The sequence below is a fragment of the Mycena indigotica genome (assembly GCF_014461135.1).
Source record: "Mycena indigotica strain 171206Taipei chromosome Unknown Mind.scaff0002, whole genome shotgun sequence".
Taxonomy (NCBI): Eukaryota; Fungi; Basidiomycota; class Agaricomycetes; order Agaricales; family Mycenaceae; genus Mycena; species Mycena indigotica.
In genome coordinates, this window is record NW_023503001.1 from 143,759 (window position 1) to 163,040 (window position 19,282).

General features: G+C 49.4%; 2 protein-coding genes across 2 annotated transcripts; both read right to left on the minus strand.

Moving 5' to 3' along the window:
* Positions 1-10,524: 10,524 nt before the first annotated feature.
* Positions 10,525-10,987, minus strand: MIND_00179900 (Coronin; the record flags this gene model as incomplete). Its single annotated transcript, XM_037358714.1, has 3 exons — positions 10,525-10,734; positions 10,784-10,859; positions 10,908-10,987. The coding sequence occupies 3 exons, from the start codon at positions 10,985-10,987 to the stop codon at positions 10,525-10,527; spliced, it is 366 nt and encodes a 121-aa protein (XP_037223809.1).
* A 3,689-nt stretch (positions 10,988-14,676) lies between these two features.
* Positions 14,677-17,341, minus strand: MIND_00180000 (JmjC domain-containing protein; the record flags this gene model as incomplete). The annotated part of the gene is made up of 11 exons (XM_037358715.1): positions 14,677-14,850; positions 14,901-15,043; positions 15,084-15,269; positions 15,316-15,466; positions 15,513-16,078; positions 16,128-16,236; positions 16,286-16,545; positions 16,596-16,844; positions 16,888-17,017; positions 17,080-17,159; positions 17,209-17,341. 11 exons carry the CDS (start codon positions 17,339-17,341, stop codon positions 14,677-14,679), a joined length of 2,181 nt encoding a protein of 726 aa, XP_037223810.1.
* Between the last annotated feature and the right edge of the window lie 1,941 nt (positions 17,342-19,282).

A 19,282-nucleotide genomic window follows, 5' to 3' on the forward strand; every position in this document is an offset into this window, starting at 1 on the left:
ATCATATTAAATCTGCAAAATTATCAACATGTTGCTGCAAGAGAGGGAAACAACAAACGTATACGCCACGCAAACTGTCTCGGAGTCGTCATAGCCTCGGGTGAGAACGGCGTTATTGTGGCATCCAGAAAATTGACCAAGCGCAAAAGGAGCTGCAAATGCAGAGCTGTCAACGATCTGAGTGAAAACGGCATATAAGGAGGGGATCAAGGATGTTTTGGAGGAGGAGGCTAAGTGCCTACTACGTCTCCTTGAGATTAAGGAGTCATACTAGATATCAATCGTCTGAATCGACGATATATATGTAGTGCTCTGAATGGCAATTTGATCTCGAAACCGAGCGTTCGCATTTTGCATCGTTCAAGTTTGTGATTGTGTTGGAAGCCTATTATATATTCAAGCATGTCATAACGGTAGCTGTCAAGTGCTAAGTAATAATAAGCGGCTGAAACCTGGGCTATAACAAAGGCTTCCTTAATCTAGGCTCGCGAATTCGGTATTTTTGAATGCTGAACCGACGAGTTACCGCAGCAAGGAGCTGTCCGAGCCTTGGTCAATGTACAAGCTGCTACTCGGCGAGGCTGCGGTCGTTGGGTTTGGAGGAGCCACGTTGTGAGCGCTGGACAATGAAATTGAGCATTATTAATAGAGCTCTAATTAGAGACAAACCTCTTGGGTAGAGCACCCTTTGAGCCATTTTGGCTCCGGCTCGACCCAGGCCCCACAAAGACGTTACGGATCACCAACAAGGGAACCCCCACTACGGTGTTGAATCGCGGGTTCGGACTGATCATCACAAGCTTGTCAAGAATTTCCTTCTCAACGCGCGCCTTCAAGAACGACTGGCACATATAGTCATTACAGCCTATCATCTGGACTTAGCTGGAGGTCTAACAGGCAGGGAAAAGATCACACGTACGGCCAGCGAAAAAAATTCGAAGAGTCTGAGGCAGTCGAATGAATGTGTTGATGTACGCTTCACATCTTTTAAGCGACATGTAGAGCATTTATGAGAACAGGACTCACCGCTGATCTTGATCTCTGTAAGTTCGAGACCGCTGACATCGATGAAAGAGACACCCTCGTGAGAGATACTGAATCCCTGTTAAGTGATATCAGTGTGCTATGTATCTGACCTAAACGTAGTAAACATACCTCCAAAAACTGGTCAAACTGCTGGACCGTGCAAATCCGTTTGACTCTCAGCCGCTCTAGGAGTTGCCGACGGGTATAAAACACTGTTATGAAGTGGGAAACTGAGCTGTAAGCTTCAGGGCTGTTATGCTTCAGGTAGGTGACGATGCTTTTGCGTCAGAGAAGCGGCTGTGTTGACCCCACCGTCAAAAGCACGGCTCAATTGACAGAATAACAGCATATCGCCGTTGATAACAGTGAAGATCAACGGCAGCTTCAGATATCCATCAGCTAAGCTTGAAGCATTTATTTTAAATTGGCAAGATCTAGCTACGCACCGAGATTTCATACAACCCTGGATATGCTGATAATTGCAATAATTGCTGGTTGAGGAGACAGAGGTGCTTTATAAATATGGCTTCACGTTTCCTGACGCTGGATTCCCAGGTCAGCCTCTGATGATCTGGTTGAAATCACCAACCTCTCCTTTTCCACCATATTCCTTCTCTGAGCCGCTTTTAACTGCGCTGTCAACAGAGCAACCCGTTCGCTCAGAGCACGATTACGCTGCAGCTGAGGTTGGAGATGTTTTATGCAACACTCTAGAGCTTATTAGGAAGGACATGGGCATAGCCGCTTATCGCACCATAGCCAGGTCCAAGTCCAGATAGCTCCAGAGCTGCTGCATCTGATTCAGAATTATCAGAATTTGAATTCAAGTCGTGACTCCTCGTATGATTCAGATTCGGAGGGGTTTGCAGGTTGAGAAGAGAGAGAGCCTGTTGCAGTTGGGCAATGTCCTTTGTGAGCTTGCCCGGTGATTCAGAGGGGTCGGCCATGAAAGACAAACGAAAGCCTGTCGAGCCGTTGACGATCATGATTGAAATCACGTGTTGTTTACATAATCTTGACTCTCCGAATTTTGCTCTGGCTACGCCCGTGGCGACTGATGTTGTCGAACGATTTTACTGGACGCCCCTGCTCCATTTGCGGGAGGTACTTCCATATCAAGGGGTTTAATCGACACGAAGATGCTTGTGGACGAAAAAAAGACAGAAGATGCTCAGAGTTACAGAGTGCCGCCTTTGCTGCCGAGTTCCGCCCCCCACCGCCAATGTGTACCCCGAAAGATGTCGCTGGAGAAAAACTTCTAGGAAACGGAGCCTTCCAAGCAACCCTCGCCCAACGCAACACGCTGGAAGCCAGCATTCAACGGCCGCATCGACTTTGAGGTGGCTGAGTTTGCCACTGTCAACGTACTCGACCCCACGGTCAACATACTCGACACCAACGCTCTAGCCGTGAAACATCTAGTTGGTTCAGCGTTGCTCAATTCGCTCAGGACCAAATGGGACCCCCCCGTCCAATAATGTCAGGTCACGGTTGAAGATCGCGACGAGGATGGTCGCCTTATTGAATCTGTTATCTCGTAGGGTAGCGGAGAGCCAACCTTGGGCGAGTTGATTCAAGTGCAACTTTCAGCAATCGATCTCTTTCTGGCGCCTTTGTAGAAGACGGAGGTTGTACCTTGGTACTATATCGAGCCGACAAACTCTCACAAGTTCCCTCATAAGTTCGGCTTGCGTCTGACCTGCGACATGATCAGCTTATCATACTTCCAGAAATGCAATGTCTTGCTCCTCCGCTAGCACTTCGGGATACGCTTACCCTCTGTTCGTCCTTGTGCTCCTCCAAGTTCACCCAAAACCCTTACTTCTGAGGGGACAGTTTGGAGGATCGAGAGCTGCTTTCCACCGTGCTTACCAAGTTCACTTTCGGCGGGAAGGGGAGATCGTTAAGTTTCTGCGCAATAAGTTCGACTCTCGGTTTAGCGTTGAGATGGTATAGTACCGAGGCTACGGTGCATTCTGCGAACGAATATTGAGCAAAGAACCGGGAGCTCAACTCTTGAAGACCCCAGGAGAGCCATCAGTCGACGTCAGACTTGGGCACGACCTGTACATCGAAGGGACCGCGGTCACACCAGGACCTAATCGTTCACTTCCTGTGTTCACAAATCCCCATGTACCCGTTCCTGTCCAGACTTACTACGACCATTCGTACGTTCCTTGTTGTTCTTTTGCGATAGAGCCTTCATGTTATACAGGGCTATCAACTCTTTTAGCTCGTCACGCCCACCGAAGAAAATTAGGCGTTACCGCTCTCTACACCGGAGCTCCCTTGGCTACCGGAGTGCCTATAATCCCGCTCGCCCCTCTGAACGCCTCACAGCCTCCAGTCTCCTCACCCCCCTCACGACATTCCAAGCCAGCCATCCGCCGTTCTTCACACTGCAACAGACAAGTCGAAACCAGTCTATACTTTTAATGGGACGGATCACGAACAGGTTTCTCAGAATTTTCTATCTTTTGGTGCCTTCTGACGGGCATTTGCTGCCGTATCGAAGGAAAGCTCAGAAGGCCGCAAAGCATCTCAATACCGCTCGCTCTTGGTTTAGAGGCCAGCGGAGCTATCGAACTGTCCACTTCATTCACGATATCTATCGTCACTCTTTCAGGACCCCGCACTACTGTTTTGTTAACCACAACCGAGAGCCCCCGTGTTTTTTGCTGCTTGTGATTGAATCTCGGTCTTCGTCGGACCCTATTTCTTCATCTTCTCCATCGACGGCTTGGAACTTGGACATTCTATTGGCTTCCATTGTCCGAAACCGCATCAGGTCTGAATAGCTAAGGGGATTATGCCCATCTCCGCGGTTCGCATTTTGGTGAAGCATATCCCTGCTCACTTCCCATTGTCTGCAAAGAGTTTTCCGCTGCACCATATGCCAAAACTCGAATGCCTAAAGGAAGGAAGACGCAGGGGCTTCCCCTTGCTACAAATGCTCACAACGAGATGGAAACCCATGGTATGAAAGAGGCGCAGAAAAATTTCGACTCTCAGGCTGGGTACATGTTGCGAGAGAGCGTCAAGCGCAATCTGTTGTCTCAATCCCAGTCCTTAGGTGCTTATAATTCTTTTATCGGTCGCATATGGATGCCTGATGCGTTCTATATCGAGATGAACATGCTGAAGGCGATGGCTGCAAATTTCTTTGGACCTAAAGCTACCCAAGACCCATCAGCAGTCTCGCGCTGCGCTTCAGCCACGAAACAGGTTGCAACCCACGGGTTGTGGGCAATATGCCCCGCTTGGCTCGGTCGGCAAACTCGAATGACTAACCTAGAACAACTGACTTGAACCCCAACGCTGTCTAGCCCGCCAACGCTGTCTAGCCCGCCAACGACGACTCGGACTCGATCATCACCTTTCTCCCATGACATTACGGATAAGGCGCTGCAAAAATGTCTCGACTGAAGGTTTTGAAGGTAGAGCTCGTGGACTCTAAGTGCTAGCTCGAGCTCAGCACTACCAACCGTCCCAAGTTGTAGTTGTTGTTGTCCCCCGTCACCCCCGTCGCTGTCTTTCGCGCCGTCTGTTGCGGCAAGAGGTTTAGTCCTCGTTCTTGAAGTCTTGGACGTCAAACACACCAAATATAGGCTGGCATGGCGGTCAATCCAGCTTGCCCGTTTCTGCGCTCCGACCCAAACCACGCCGAGATGAACAGCAAGCCCGACTAACAATGTCTACAATGAAGGTCAATCAACAGTGCAGACGACACAAACTCACTCATTATAGTCTTGTTAGCGACTTGCGGAAAGTGTCGGGCAGCTTCGAGGTAAGCTACAGGGCAGGAACGGCGGCCATCTCGGACGCAAACAATAACGGCCCTGCCAAATCAAGTCAGTCAGCATCACCACCTCCAAAGGTCAACCACATGCCTGGACTGTCGTCAACGACGCCTGCCTCCGAGCTCACTTCCACAGGCGGGCTGCAAATCATGGTAAGCTGGTTCGTTCGTCGATACTCTATATTAGAAAACTCACCGGGTTCACAAACCAGCAATATAACAAAGTCGGCGCATTAATGTCGTCCAGCGCGATGCCCAGCGCTTGTCACCGACGGGTCGGGAGCGGGAAGTGTCGAACTAGCCGTATAAGTCATTAGAGAGAAATGAAAGTGTTGAACCACACACCTTGTGTGCCGCAAGCAATGATGACAACGAGCAGGTTGTCATCGAGCGGGAACTTGTCTAGACAAGTCCCAAGCTTTTATACGGCATGTTAGGCCGATTCCGAAGCGGAGCACTGAAGATATCGACGGGTATAACTGAGAGAAATCCAGTCACAAGTCGCGGGCTTCAGCCTCGGATGGTGCTATTGCAGAACTGAGAAAAATCAAGTCACAAGTCGTCGTAAACTCGCCATGAACAGAGCTGATCGAAGAAGAGGCCTGGAAGCTTGCAGCGAGGAAGCTTGCAGCGAGGAAGCTTGCAGCGAGGAAGCTTGCAGCGAGGAAGCTCGCAGCGAGGCCGCCCGTGTGCGCGACTCTCGGATCATATCGCAGGACCGAGATAATGAAAATGGGTCGGGAACTTGAACAGGCAGCGAGAACGTGACGAGGGAGGGTTGGGGCATTGACTTTGAGCAGCCAGTGGGAGGTTGCGCACAATCGGGAGAGCTGTGCTGGCCATTGACAACGGCGGCCAGCACAGCAAGTCGGCCAGCACTAGTCGTGAGCGGATGTAGAAGGGGGTGTCGAGGAAGTGTGGTGTCGAGGAAGTGTGGTGTCGAGGAAGTCGGAGACAGCGGCGGCAACATGACCAGCGGGAAATGGGCCCAGTTTGACACCTGTCATCGTTGCTCAAGCGAACCCAGAGGCATCCCAGTTGTCAACAACAGCCAGCGCGAAGACAGCGCTGACGAAGAGCCGCTTGGGTGCAAAAAGCGAGTTGGGCACAAAGTCACACAGACAACGCGCGGGCGGGAAACTCGGCTCGGTGAACGGGGAGGGGCCTGAACGTGGCCCGCGAGCGCGGCACTTGAATAGACCCCCAGGAAACTCGCGCCGAGTATAACGACGTGATATTGCTTCCCAACTTCCAAAACTGTGACTACTATGCGACGTCGGACTTAGGAAACAAGAAGTTAAAGAAGGAAATAATGTTTCTTTCATCCAGCAGTTATGGACCCCGGCTGAAGAGCTGGTCGATCGAAACCGCTCCACCCGTGCTTTTAACATCGCTCTCTCCTAGCAACACGCGTGAAGTGGATTTCCGGTCCCAAGGTTAACAAGTTTCCAATCGCACCAGCGTGGACTTCGGTCTTAAGGAACGAACTTGGACTCCAAGAAAAGTTGCGTCTTGGGAAGTTGAGTCTTGGGAAGTCGCGTCTTGGGTGCGTCTTGGGTGCGTCTTGGGGGGAAGTGGTGTCTTGGGGGGAAGTGGCGGCGGGGGAAGTGGCGGCGAGGGAACAGGGAGCAGCATCTGGAGGGAGTAGCATCGGGGGGGAGTGGCGTCTTGGAACTGGGGGAGGGGCGTCTTAGAACGAGAAGTAGCCGCGAGACAAGAGTTTGAGCTCCAAAGGCCAAGGATGGAGTTGTAGACAGAATGAGACGATGGCCTGACCCCTTCTTAGGGGAGAACAGGCTGAATGAATAGCTGAAAACGAGGGAGGGGAAGTAAGTCGCGTACCTGGGCATTCGTCGAGCAAACCAGCACACACACCCACACACACCAAGCAGCAGTAAAAAAAGAAGAAGAGAGAGAGAGTGTTCGCGTGGAGCAACTTTCCCCAAGCATTACTCTGCTGAGGGCAGCAAGGCTGAAAGTGTTCAACACGCAAGTCGTAAGAGGAAAGAAACAAGGGAAGGGAGAGGGTTTTATATACGTGACACGCGTGGGAAGGAGGCAGGGAAGTCACGTATATATTAAAAAACAGGACGACGACGAAGAGGAAAGATACAAGCTAATTTAAGTAGAAGACACTTGGAAGCCTTCTAGCTTCAATAGGTGCATAAGTAATTCAGCATATTGATGTATGCCCATCCATTGCTGAACGTTCAGAAACAAATACCTGAAACTGGGAGTGCGCCACAGAAAGCTTTGATAATAGCCACACAGCTTGCATGTGCTAAACCAGCTCGAACTCATGAAATTCAAGATCATACTACCCTTGGTCATAGGCATGGTTGTAGGCACCGTTGACTCCGGGTCAGCCAGCAGAGTTCCGGATGCAAGGCCGTACGCTAAACTGGACAACAGTACCAGTGTGGCAATAGGATTACCCGCGTTGCTGCCAGCTTCCGTCAAAGGTTTGGTGATAGGAAGCAACAAAAGCTGGAGCAAGGCTGCAGGAGCGGATAACTTTTTTTGGGCTGAAGGTGGGTAGGACGAGGAAGCTACGCTAGCCACCTCAGAAGTAGCCTTAGAAATAGACTTTGTCTAGAAAGAATAGGAATAAGCAATCTAACTCGCCATAAAATTTACCTTTTTGGAGATCTTTGCCTTGGGAGGTGCAATAAAGGTCTGAGGCTTTGACGTACTTCCTGTCAAAGCTTCATAAGCTTCGCCTGTACCATGAATAGGCTGGGTCATTAGACCGTGTTCATTTAAAAAAAAGAGAGAGTCACCTCAACGTATAAAGGGCCACATATATAGTCAAAATGGAGGTTGGCTTGTTCGTAGATAGGGAGTTGGTCAAGCGAGTTCAGGATTTGATCAGGAGTTATAAGAAGAGATTGAGATTCGTCGAGGGAGACAACGGTCAGAAATATGTCGTGACCTTGAAAGGGAGTAGAAATCCTAAGGCGTTGACCGGGAGAAAGAATTCCCCGTTCAGCAAGAGCTTGGAGAACATCTATGGTGGCGACAAACCCACAAGGGGAGGGTGGGATAAGCAAAACTAAAGCCTGATCCGGATGAATCCAGAGCAGAAGTCTAGAAGAAGGGGGGGAATGATATGATGGGCCAGCGTAAGAAATTGAAGCTTTTTCAGAAAGCTGTGAAGTGACTCCAACAAAGCTCAACTCCGGACCAGAGCTATCCAAATGTGTAGGCCAAGTGGGGGTGAAAACGCTATTTTGCAAGTTTTGGAAATGGGTATTTTGGCAATCGGAGCTCCAAGGGAGTTTTCCCTCTGAAGATTGGAGAGGGGAAGGAAGAAGAAGAGGATCAGGCGAGGGAGGGGGTGGCTCTTGAGAGTTTCGATCGATTATATCTTCAAGTAACATGGATTCAACCTGGGGAGTAGTTGGAGTAGTCAACCGATTGGAGGTGGAAATGGGACGAGGAAGCCCTAGTTCAGCGGCTTCAATGAGCGATTCCTTGGATTGTGCAACCTCCATCACCCGATTCTCCTGCTGGGGCCCTTCTCTGACCAAGCAATTCTCCAGTTCAGCGCCTATTTCCAGTCCCACATCACCCGAACGAGTCATCTCTTGATAGTTATCAATCGTATGGTCAAACACCGTGGATTCGTCGGGGGAAGTAGTCGGCAGGTGAGAGGTGAGAATGCGACGATCCTGCGCTTGGGGCTCTTGTACCGTTGCATCAGTTGCTCCATCAATAGGTGGTTCCTCGGATTGTGAAACCTCCTTCATCTCTTGCTTTTGTTCCTCTCGCTTTTGTTCCTCTCGCTTTGGTTCCTCTCTTTCATATGTGAGCTCTTCTCCTGCTAGGTGGTTCTCTGGTTCAACAGCCTTGGCATGCTGCTCAGTCGTCGTAGTTTCAGGGACAGCAAGGATGCCAAGACTTTTCTGGGCGATAACGTTCATCATCTGAACAAACTCAGATAAAAGGCCTGCGTATAGGTAAAAGCCTACCTCTTTTCGCAAATTGTGCATTAGTGCTTGCATTTCTGCGCAGAGCCACATCAAGTCGATGTTGCTCAGGAGTGACAGACCCTTCAATAACTTCGAAGTCTTGCTCCTGGGTGAAGACTCGGCTGTCAAATGACAGGCCTAACGAGATAACACAGTCCAAGGCTTGTTTTTTGGTTTGTGCTTCACAGCCGTGAACCATAGACTAATAACTATTCAGCTATCATAATGTGTGGATAAGTTCAGATTCTCAGTACCCGAAGAGACTGGTATCTAAGCCTTGCCCTAGCACCCTTTGATTCACAAGCTTAGTTAGGAGGTCAAGGCACTCACAGTGCATCTGAAAAGCTAGCATCTAGAAGCAATCTTGCGCTCGAATTTGAACCAGAAGGAAGCATAGAGAATATCGTCACTTGTCACAATCACAATGCCGAAGTTCTGAAAATTAAAAACGCTTATAAGGTTTTTTTTCCCTCACATTATTCAGGACGGCCATGACAATGGTTAGGATTTAGAGAGAGGCAAAGACATCATGCAGCCCACTCCAAGTAAAGGGTAGGCCAAAGGTTAGCTAGTCTTATAACTAGTACAATCATTGTGGTCTCACGTCTTGATTACACTGCACCCCAAAGTCTCGCGATGGAAAGAAGAAAAGAGAGAGAGCAGAATTTGGTGGACAAGAAAGCGGGGGGGACAAGGTGGTGGAAGATAAGTGGTAAGATGGAAGTTCTGCAAAAAAAATACGAAAAAAACAACACGGTGGGGATACATCAGGGAAAGTGACAGCTCGGCGAGTTGGGATCAATGGTAGGTTTGATATCATCAGACCTGGGACCTACGGAAGCGTTCAAAATCATGCAGGAAGTTATTTAAAGGAGAAAGAAATTGTACCAAAGGAACCTTGATGATATGCCCGTGTTCACTGTGGATTTGTCGAAGGTACTGGGTTGCCGAATTAAAGAGAGGATAGGAGTATAAGGGAAACGAGCCAAGGCTCCACTGTGTTGACCTCGATTGGAATGAATCAGCCTTGCGGGGAACGATGAATGCAATGGGCTCAATAGTCGATCCCATTACTTTCTAAATGTTCAGCCCTGCATGGGAAGGGAAGCCCATTCCACATTGAGGATCGGAAAGGGCATGTAGAGTGCGTCAGATTCGTATTCGTAGCACCGGATGTTTCCCATCGCTAACACGTTTTAGCACATTTAATTGCAGAAAAAGAAAAGCGATTCGCACCCTTTTCTAGCGAGGAACACGATATTTGTTGTCATGTTAACACCCGCACACCGGTCCATGACGAGTGTTTGGATGTTGCCTAATCCTCCAGTCTCCCAAACGGCCGCTTGTCGATCACTCATTTTGCTGAAGCTAGTCGTTGCAATCCAGTCGTTCTCTCACAACGCGAGACCCTTTGATATCGCCCTGCCCGTCAGTAATGCGCACCGCTTCAGCACGAGGGTCGAAAATCCGTAGTTTATGGTCGCAAGAAGAGTGTCAGTCGGGTTGAAAGAAAGGCATTGTATCGCCGTCTCCATGGCCGTAAGAGCGGTTGGAGGGTCTTCAGGGGAAGCGAGGTCCCAAGGCTTGACAACATCGACTGACGTAAAAAGAACTTGTCTGATCTGCCGGGCAACCCGTCAATGCGCTCACGGCTGCGCCTGCCTCGGTTGGCTTCATCGGCCGGCACAGAAGAACAGGGTCAAAGGCAATGGGTCTCCAGCTTCCAAATCATGACCTGGCCATCTTCATCGCCTGACACGACAATGCTGTCGTTTGGGGACCAGTCCGTGTCGAGAACGGGGGTGGTATGACCGCGGGCAAAAGGGAGGTTGACAGGCAGTTTTCGTGGACAATGTGGTCACATTGAAGGGGGAGTAAGGGGACAATGGCGAAGGCATCACCACCCCCAGATGCATTCCAGTTGATACTAATGTACTCCTTTATTTCCTTTAACATTCGCAGAAAAGATGTGAGCAGCGATACGCACCCCAGAGGTCGCAACGACAATCGTGTTCCCGTCACTTTTGACATTCTCGACGCGGTCCTCCTTCTTGCCAGTCTGGCTAAAGACGTGAGGTGAGAAATCGCATATGAGAAAGACCATGCCTCACTGATATTTCGAGCCGGAAGAATGTGTGGATTCTGGCCACCGGAGGCAGGACCGCTGGCACGGCCTCGTCGGACGGGGCATGGGAGATGAAAGGAAAGAGTTGAACAAGACACAAACGAAGGCGAAACAAACAATCATAGCATGTTCGAACTGAATGGATGCGCAGCGAAAAATAGAAGAACGAGTCGACGTCGTGCAATCAGTTGGGGGTTAGGCGGAACTCTGTCGCGAAGCATAAAACGCCTGTACATGCTGTTTTGGCGTATAAAATAGCGTCGAAAGCTTTCCAGAAGAGAAATGTTGCCAAATCCAAGGTAGGATTCTGCATGATGAGCGCAAGTATAGTCTCTGGAATGACCGCTAGAGTTGGTTCGAGTCTGCCGATGGCTATCCACGTGACCAAAAACCTTGCACGGCGCCATTCATTTTACCAACTTGAATGCCGTGCTTGAAGAAACTTTCCTCCAACTGTTATGGGCTCTGAGCCTTCACCCCACGCAAGTATACCTTTTTTCACTTTGCGAGCGCACTAACAGGGTCGTTAGGCCACCAGTCATGATGCTGACTCGGAATCCGAGCTTTAGGCGCAATTGGACGAACTTCAAGTTGAAGACGATTTAGATGTATTTTCAGGACTCCCATCTCCTCCTCCGAGTCCATTGAAAAGGAAGATTGACGATGACGCTCCGGGTCCAGCGGCGAATGCAAAGTAGCCTAGATTACAAAAGAGCCAGAGAATGCGATCTCTTTCTTCACCACAGCTTCCGACAATGTTGACAATCCGTTCTTTATCGTGAGTTGCACTGCTTATCTGGGAGTCATAGATACCTAAATGTTTAGGCTGGCTTTGGAGACACCAAGGGTGACACGATGATGCCTTCACTCTCAACTGGTGTTAAGTGGGAACTCGCTCGTCTTGTTCGTCGGAAGGCCGTGACGCATGTTGCTGTTGATTGTCTTGATGAGCTGAAAGGCTCAAGCCAAGACGCCGCTGCAGAAACATTGACTGAGGGTGGGGTCCAGCGATCAAGCCGACTTGGGGACAAAGCTTTGGCTGCCGAACAACGAATACAGGTACGAGGCATATTCCCGCAAACTCCCTGACCAATCTTCGCACACAGTCACCTTGGGCTATTCTCCATCTCGAAGAGGAACGCTGACGCCAATCTTGGTAACAACGACGATTTCCCCGGATATGGCGGCAAAGTGTGCTTTGCGGGGACACTCGTATTCGAATCGTCAAAATTCAGTGTTCATCTTGAGCGGTGTACCATTGGATCATCCTGCCGCCTCTACAGACAGTATGGTTCTTCAAGCTTTCGGTGAATTCGAGTCCCCTCGAAGGTCCTCCACAGCGGAGATCGACACGTTCAACAGTTCTTTTTAAGACCATTCGTCATTTTCGATGGCGTCTTCCCGCGCATTTTTCTCCAAGGAAGGCCGTGTCCTTCTTTTCAAGACGAACGAACAAGTGAAGAACAACGTTATCGTCGATTCAACTGGGACTGGGCTCTCCCTTTATTAATTCATCAATGGATCCAACCCGCTGGAACTCAATTCAAAACAGGTCTGTCCTTTATTTTTGTATCTCCTACACTGCCAACCATCTATTCAGCTACTCTGTAAATGGTCATCTTGCTTTGCGTTGGGTTTATCCAGCTCTGTTCCTGGTCCGGTTGTCTTACCTGATTGTGTCGAGGAGATCGATGTCATTGGTGAGAGATGGAGACTGTGCTTTTGCCTATGCGTTGCTTTGCTAATAACATGTCCAGTTGCCTCTACGGACGACGGTTGCGGCCTCTCCAACTTCTTTTTCAATCTGAAACTGCAGCACGATTTTAAGCTCGAAACACTACCTAGTGCAGTTCAAGTCCGTCAGGGAGGTGGCAAGGTAGCTGTGCTCCTTCTCATTGTTTACCGCACCAGCGCTTACGTGATACAAGGGAATGTTATTGCTCGTCAAGCAATCGAATGATAGCTCCAAAGCATCACGGATTGCGTTCCGCAAGGATTCTCAAGTCAAAATTGTCTATGACCACTCTGCGCAAGCACATTTAGCAAATTCAACCGTCGATCTCCTCCGGTTTCCCGCACCAAAACCCCCGCTCGGTTGTCTGCAGAGGTCATGATAAATTTAGAACACAATGGAGTACCAGCAGACGTACTTGTGCGTTTTCAAGATGGGCCAAGACTGATGACAAGGATCTGGATTCGTTCCAGCGGATGGCGGAGCTCTCCATGGCGGTCGAGAAGAGTGAACATGTCTATGCAGCACGACGGTTTCGTGAGCTAACAAGCGACGCACGCATTCATGGCTTCGAGCAACATGAGGAGGTGGACGATGTTGAAGACGATACCTTCGAAGCTGCGATTCAACAAAGGTCCGTGGCTTAGTGGCCGGATTATCTCTTGCTGAGACCGTTATGGCGTTGCTCGGTCTGTCCATATTTTGCGTAAACGCGATGACTAACACCCTTCTAGAGAGTGGCTTTACACCTTAGTCGCTGCCAGTCCTCCGGGACCAGCTGAAGCAAATCGCTTGGACCAAAATCTTGTTCAGAGCTCAAAACTTCAACTTCGATATACTGCAAAGTGCTGCCGCATTCGTCATGCCAGGTTAGTTTTTTTCTTTGATAGTGGGATCTTAGCACTACTCTAACTGCTATCAGACTACTTGGGCATTCTAGGACCGGATGAGATACACTTCAAAAGTTCGAGACGATAATTTCTCCAGGCCGAAGGGCCACCCACTGATATCGTTCTCGGAGATGTTCTGGTAAGTGTGTAGCCACTTGAGTCAAAGCAAGGTTAAATACTTTGTGCATAGATGACTCGCAACCCATGCAAAGTTCCGAGCGATGTTCGCATAAGTGAGCGTTCGTCTTGTTTCTACTGTGCATACTGACCCTTAATCTAGATCAAAGCCGTCCGCTGCCCGGAGTATCATGATATCGTCGACGTGATTATTTGCTCTGTCCAAGGTCAACGACGGCTGTTGGATTTCTTAGCTGGAGGCAACTCATATTATTTCCACATAGCAATGCTTTCTAGCTGAACTCCAAACCGGTGACTACTATGGCGATCGTTGTATCGTGATCTGGGATTCCGAAGTTGTTGTTCCGTTTCGAAATGCGCCTGACGAATTCTCTGTCAAGCCCAGGTGGGTCCGCGCGGAACCTACACACACACCGTGCTTTGCTGGCAGGAGGTACGCACAGCGCTTCGTTGGTGTAGCGGTCTGCCGCTGATTTCCGAGGATACCTAATGTCGTACGACCTCTCAGAAATCCCTCTGCCGCGTCATTTTTGGTAGGTTTCTCTTTGGTCAGTCACGAATTGAGGACGCTAAAATATCTCATAGACGCTGCAGGTCATACTCGAACCACGGAAACGTTGTCCAGATGAAGAAGCTAAGCATAGCTCCATTACCTCGGTTCCTTCGGCCGGAAACGCCAACTTACGACGAGCAGCCTTTCTTGTGTTGTGTATGCACTGGCATACAGAGGTCGGTGTACAGACTCTTTGAACATGTTTACGGTAAAGGATAACCTCACCACGAATTTTGATTTCAAGCTCGAGATTAAGTGTGTGCGTTTGACGTCGTTCAAGTTCAAGGCCTTAGTGCTACCAGGAATCAATGGTTTGGCGGTTTTTGTGCACTGAGAGCGTCTAAAACTTTCAAATGGCCCTGGTCTGGGAATTCAAAGAGAGTTGCTTACGACAGTCGGAAGCCGGGGAAGGCACAAATTATATACAAGAGACTAAAACATTTTAGGTCTGCAATTGAGTGGATACCCAGGTGAACCATAGCATTGTCTGAACCTGAAGTACCTCCTCCATATGTGCGATAACAGGAAACTCCTTAGTTACTGCAACGGTGCGACGAATATTCTCTGGGGATACAAAATCCATAGCGATCTTTATACAGTCGCTCATGTTGTGGACCTAGAAGGTCCAGTTAGCTTCAGCATGACTACTGGTAGCCAGACCCATACCTGATGAGCGCAGCCTGCAGGTATAAACACCATATCACCTTGTCTTTGGTGTAAACGGTAACTGAAAATGCCGCCATTGGCCAACTCTGCCAGCATCTGGTCGTTGAGATAAAGATGCTGGCCATGTATGGGATCGAGTTTTTCTGCATTTTGCTCCGCTGTTTGAAACCCGCGGAAGTATACGACGAAGTTCAGGGGTAACATCCGCTGGGAAAATGTCCCATGTGGCGTATCCCGGTTCACAGGAGCTTGTTTCACCAGCAAAGACACAGAGATTGAAAGCATCAGTCATATCCAAATGGAGGCGGGTGGACCCCTGAACCTTATCGGCTGTGTTGAGATTGGCGTATGCCAGATACATTTTTGCCCCTAACCGCTTTGAAGCATAGTATAGTACTTTCAAGTTTAGACTTACCAAGATCTGGATGCACTATGTTGGAAGGAAGATACGACCATAAATTATAGACACCATCGCCACACATATAATTTGGAAATAGCATTGCTCTCATGAAGTCCGTTGCGAGCTGTGGGTATTTGATGTCAAATTGCTCCTCGGGTGGCCAATCCTAGAGACCTATGTGGAAACATGGTGTATATTGGTTGCTCACATACCTTCAGTTTCAACGGTAAGATTTTCCTGCGCGGGCGTGCTTTGCCAAATTGAAACTGATCAAAAAACTGGCGGATCGTCATTTCTTCAGTTTCCCCACTCTGGCACTCTACCACCGTCACAAGTTCCTCCCCATGATTGTGGCGGAAGTAAGCTGGATCCCACGGCAATTCCAACCCATTGCTGGCACCGGTCACTAGTAGAGGTTCTCCCCGGGCCCATAAAGTCCGGAAAGCCGCCTCGGTCATCGTCGTGGCAGCCGACTCCGAAATCTTGTAGGCTCTGACCTTGAGGTTAGCTCCACGGAAGTCGTCAAACTCTGACCGAACGGGATGGCTCCATTTAGGTGGTGTTGATAGTGTTGATAACGTTTGACTAATTTCCTCTAGGGTTTGGTTGACTTCAGCATTGGAGAGGCAGGTGACTGGTAAGAAGTGTTCGCGGTCGTGTGACGAAGAAGTACACTTGGAATTTTGAATGGCCAAGGCCTCGTAGCACGCAAAACATGACTCGTAACCGCAAGTGCGGCACAGCCAAGCACCACTGAAAATAGATGCTCCACAACAATCTACCCAGCAGTTGAACGTAAAAGAATATGCGAGTGAAGATTCGGTTACCGCAGATGACACGATAATCCACCTGACGAGTGTGTGTCAAAATATTTGGTTCCAGTAAATGCTCCGCCTCGCGCTGCAGAACGGGTGCAAGGACAGGTGCAATAAAGGACTGAAAATTGTCAGAAATGTTAGAGAAGACCATTAATGAGATATGGTACCCGAAGGTGCCGAATGTGTTCAGTATCCCGAGGACTATGCCACGCAGTTCGCTTTTGCAAAGATGTCGCCGGTTGGATGTCTGTAAAACTTAGCCCGACTATAACCCCATCATGTGATACCAAGGTTCGAAGAAATAAGAACCGGCATAGATCTTCATGACCTTGACGACAGGAGAGACAAGGGGCTGCATGAGATAGCTGTTTGCAGCACACGAGCTGCTCATGGTACTGGAAGTCCTCTGTGCGCCGTAATACTAAAGCTGAGACTGTTATAATGAGAATTGAGTTCTCTGACTTCTCCTCATCGTACCTTCAAATGGGATTTTAGTCAAATCGGAGCGATACACCAGTCCATGACATGCATTGCGTGCCTCAATTTCTGGGGGAGGCTGTTGATCCACCAGGAACTGCGAATACGGCAGACGCTTCTTTGCAGCGTCCGGAAGCATCCATAGTATACGAGGTCGGTACAGCGCCAATGCTGTTTCTGGTGCATGCATGTAAAGGTCGACAGTAATCTCACTAGGCTGCGCGGTAGACGGAAGTGCACACAGGGTTACTACTGAGGTTAGACTGGAAGTGTATGGTTGTGGGTGACATACCCGTGAATCTAACACGGTAGACAGGGTTGAGCCATGATGCAACTCGGCTCCCGGTATAATTGTCCAACACAGCAATCTCTTGGTCCCCAGATTTTAGAATGACTCGGAGTGAGGAGACAGCGAACAAGTGCTGAGAAGTGTGAGAGAAATAATAACGATAGCAATACATCCTACCAGTGGTGTATGACAAACCAGTCGCACTTCCTGGAGTAAGTGCGCCCTGGCGAGGTATCTACATAGTATGGGCATGATATAGTATGCAGTAGCTGAAGCTGTAAAGGTGGTTGGCACGAACATGGATTGAAGAACCAAAGAACGCACTTTCCCGCTCGCTCGCCTTCCGCCTATTCCAGCCACTTCGTCTCCTTCGCGCTTCAGTCCGGTTGCGCAGGTAGAGATTAGTTTGCTCCCAGCAAAGTGTTGTTTGTGGTCCAGAAGATAAAGTGTCACGCATCGATATCTATCCTCTCCAATGATCAAACCTTGAGCGCACGACATGTCAAGTTGAAGATGCTGTTGCTTCTCGCACTTCGTGTCGACGCGCGCTGTCCGCGACGACTGCACCTACATAAACTTCCTGCCGCACGCTGCTCGACATCGTCTGGGGATGCCTGGCGACAATCTTTCTGAGTATCTGGGTGTCTGTACGCCCGAATGTGCGGCCTCTGAGTCCGCTCCCGGAACTTGAATGCAGCCAGGCTCCAAAAGGTCCCCGCCAGAAACCGTCAGCTCCTCCACCGCGTCAAGATGGCTGTTGTGCTTGCGGCCCTGGAATTATGATCGGGTTCGTGCTCGAGGTGGGTGGATTGCATTGATAGCAAGAACGAACTGTGGACCATTGCAGAGTATAGTATCCCCTTGACGTTCTTCCTCAATTATGGCGTTCTGAGTGGATTCCGGGAAGCATATATTTAATCTACGCTTTTCTCGTTTTTCCCATCCAGTAGCAAGAAATGCGAGGTTGAAGCTTGGCAATAGGATCAAATACTATAAAGTCAAGGTTAAGAAATACAAACTAGTATATCTAGTAAACAGAACGATCCTTACTTCATGAGCAAATAGGTACGAACAAGGCAAAAACAGTCGATGGTGGTAAAAAGTAAAGCAGGCAGGAGAGGGATAGATACGACGCAAAAACCACCTCAGGGGATAGAAGATATCCACCGATTGGTATAAGCCCAGCTGCCCCAGCACCGGAGAACTAATGAAGAAGGGGTAGCATATGCGTGGAGAAGGTATCGCGGGCTCTGCGATATCCACAGAAGCCTTTGCAAATATCCTCTTTTGCATCACCCGATACCGCCCCCACCACAGTATGTTATTCTCACCGTCACGGACCGTGTTCCCGACCTCGCTACCACTCACGCCCAAGTCCCATTGCGAGCAAAAGTGCGCTCAAGGGAAGCCTTCTACCCATCTTCCACGGGCCACACAGAATATATGCAATGGTAAGCTGGACAACGCGGTCGATAGAGCCACAAGACCCATGGTGGGAGAAGTTTTATTATCGTCTCGAATCGTGGCACCAGTCACGTGCTAGGATAGCTTTGGGATGGGAAAAGGACCAGGGTGGAGAGGTGAGAAGAGCGTCAAAGCGATAGGCATTATTGTAGGGATGAGTTGGGATAGGTGCACGGCTCGAATGTTTCGGATTGTGCTGCAGATACTGCGATGTGTGGGCGTGGATTTAGGAAAAATGCATTGAGAGGTTCGAAGGACCTTTGAGGTAGGGATCCGCACGCAGACTGTCGCAGTCCGTCGGACTCGAAAAAACCTTCCGAGTTACGCGTTTTCGGGCTTTGAATCCATTTTCCCTCGGGGAAGATTGGCGAGGAGCGGAGACGCCAAATTTTCGAGTAAACCTTGGATGAGTCCGCACAATGGTCTGGAGAGGAGAGGTATTGAAACGTGATAATACGGTGATATTGTCGAAGGAAGTGTACCATCATGTCGAAGGAGTCTACGTCGGGACCTCAGAGCTAGTCAGTAACTATCAGCGCACTGAAAGCACAGGCTTGCAGCCTCCCCGCTATTTATTTCTTGCTTGAAGCTCCGATTTCTTCTCGGTCATGCTGGATTTGGAGAACAATGTAGCGAGCAAAGAAGACGGGTGGAGCATCTTCAACGGGCTTGAATATAATGGACGAAGCAGATGTAGGTTTAGAGTTTAACGTCTTCAGCGAGTGAGGGCAATGTCAACAAGTTCCATGTTAAAAAAAATGGCCGTTAACGAAACTCGCAACCCATTATGTGCCCCTCTCGCCGGTCCAGACTTGTCCAGGGATCCTAGTGACAGAGCTGCAAGTTCACATGGGCGCTTGGGGTTGAAGCTAGCGAATGTCCTGCCGTGGAAGCGGTCAACAAAACGCTGATGGTTGTTGACGCACCTTCAGCC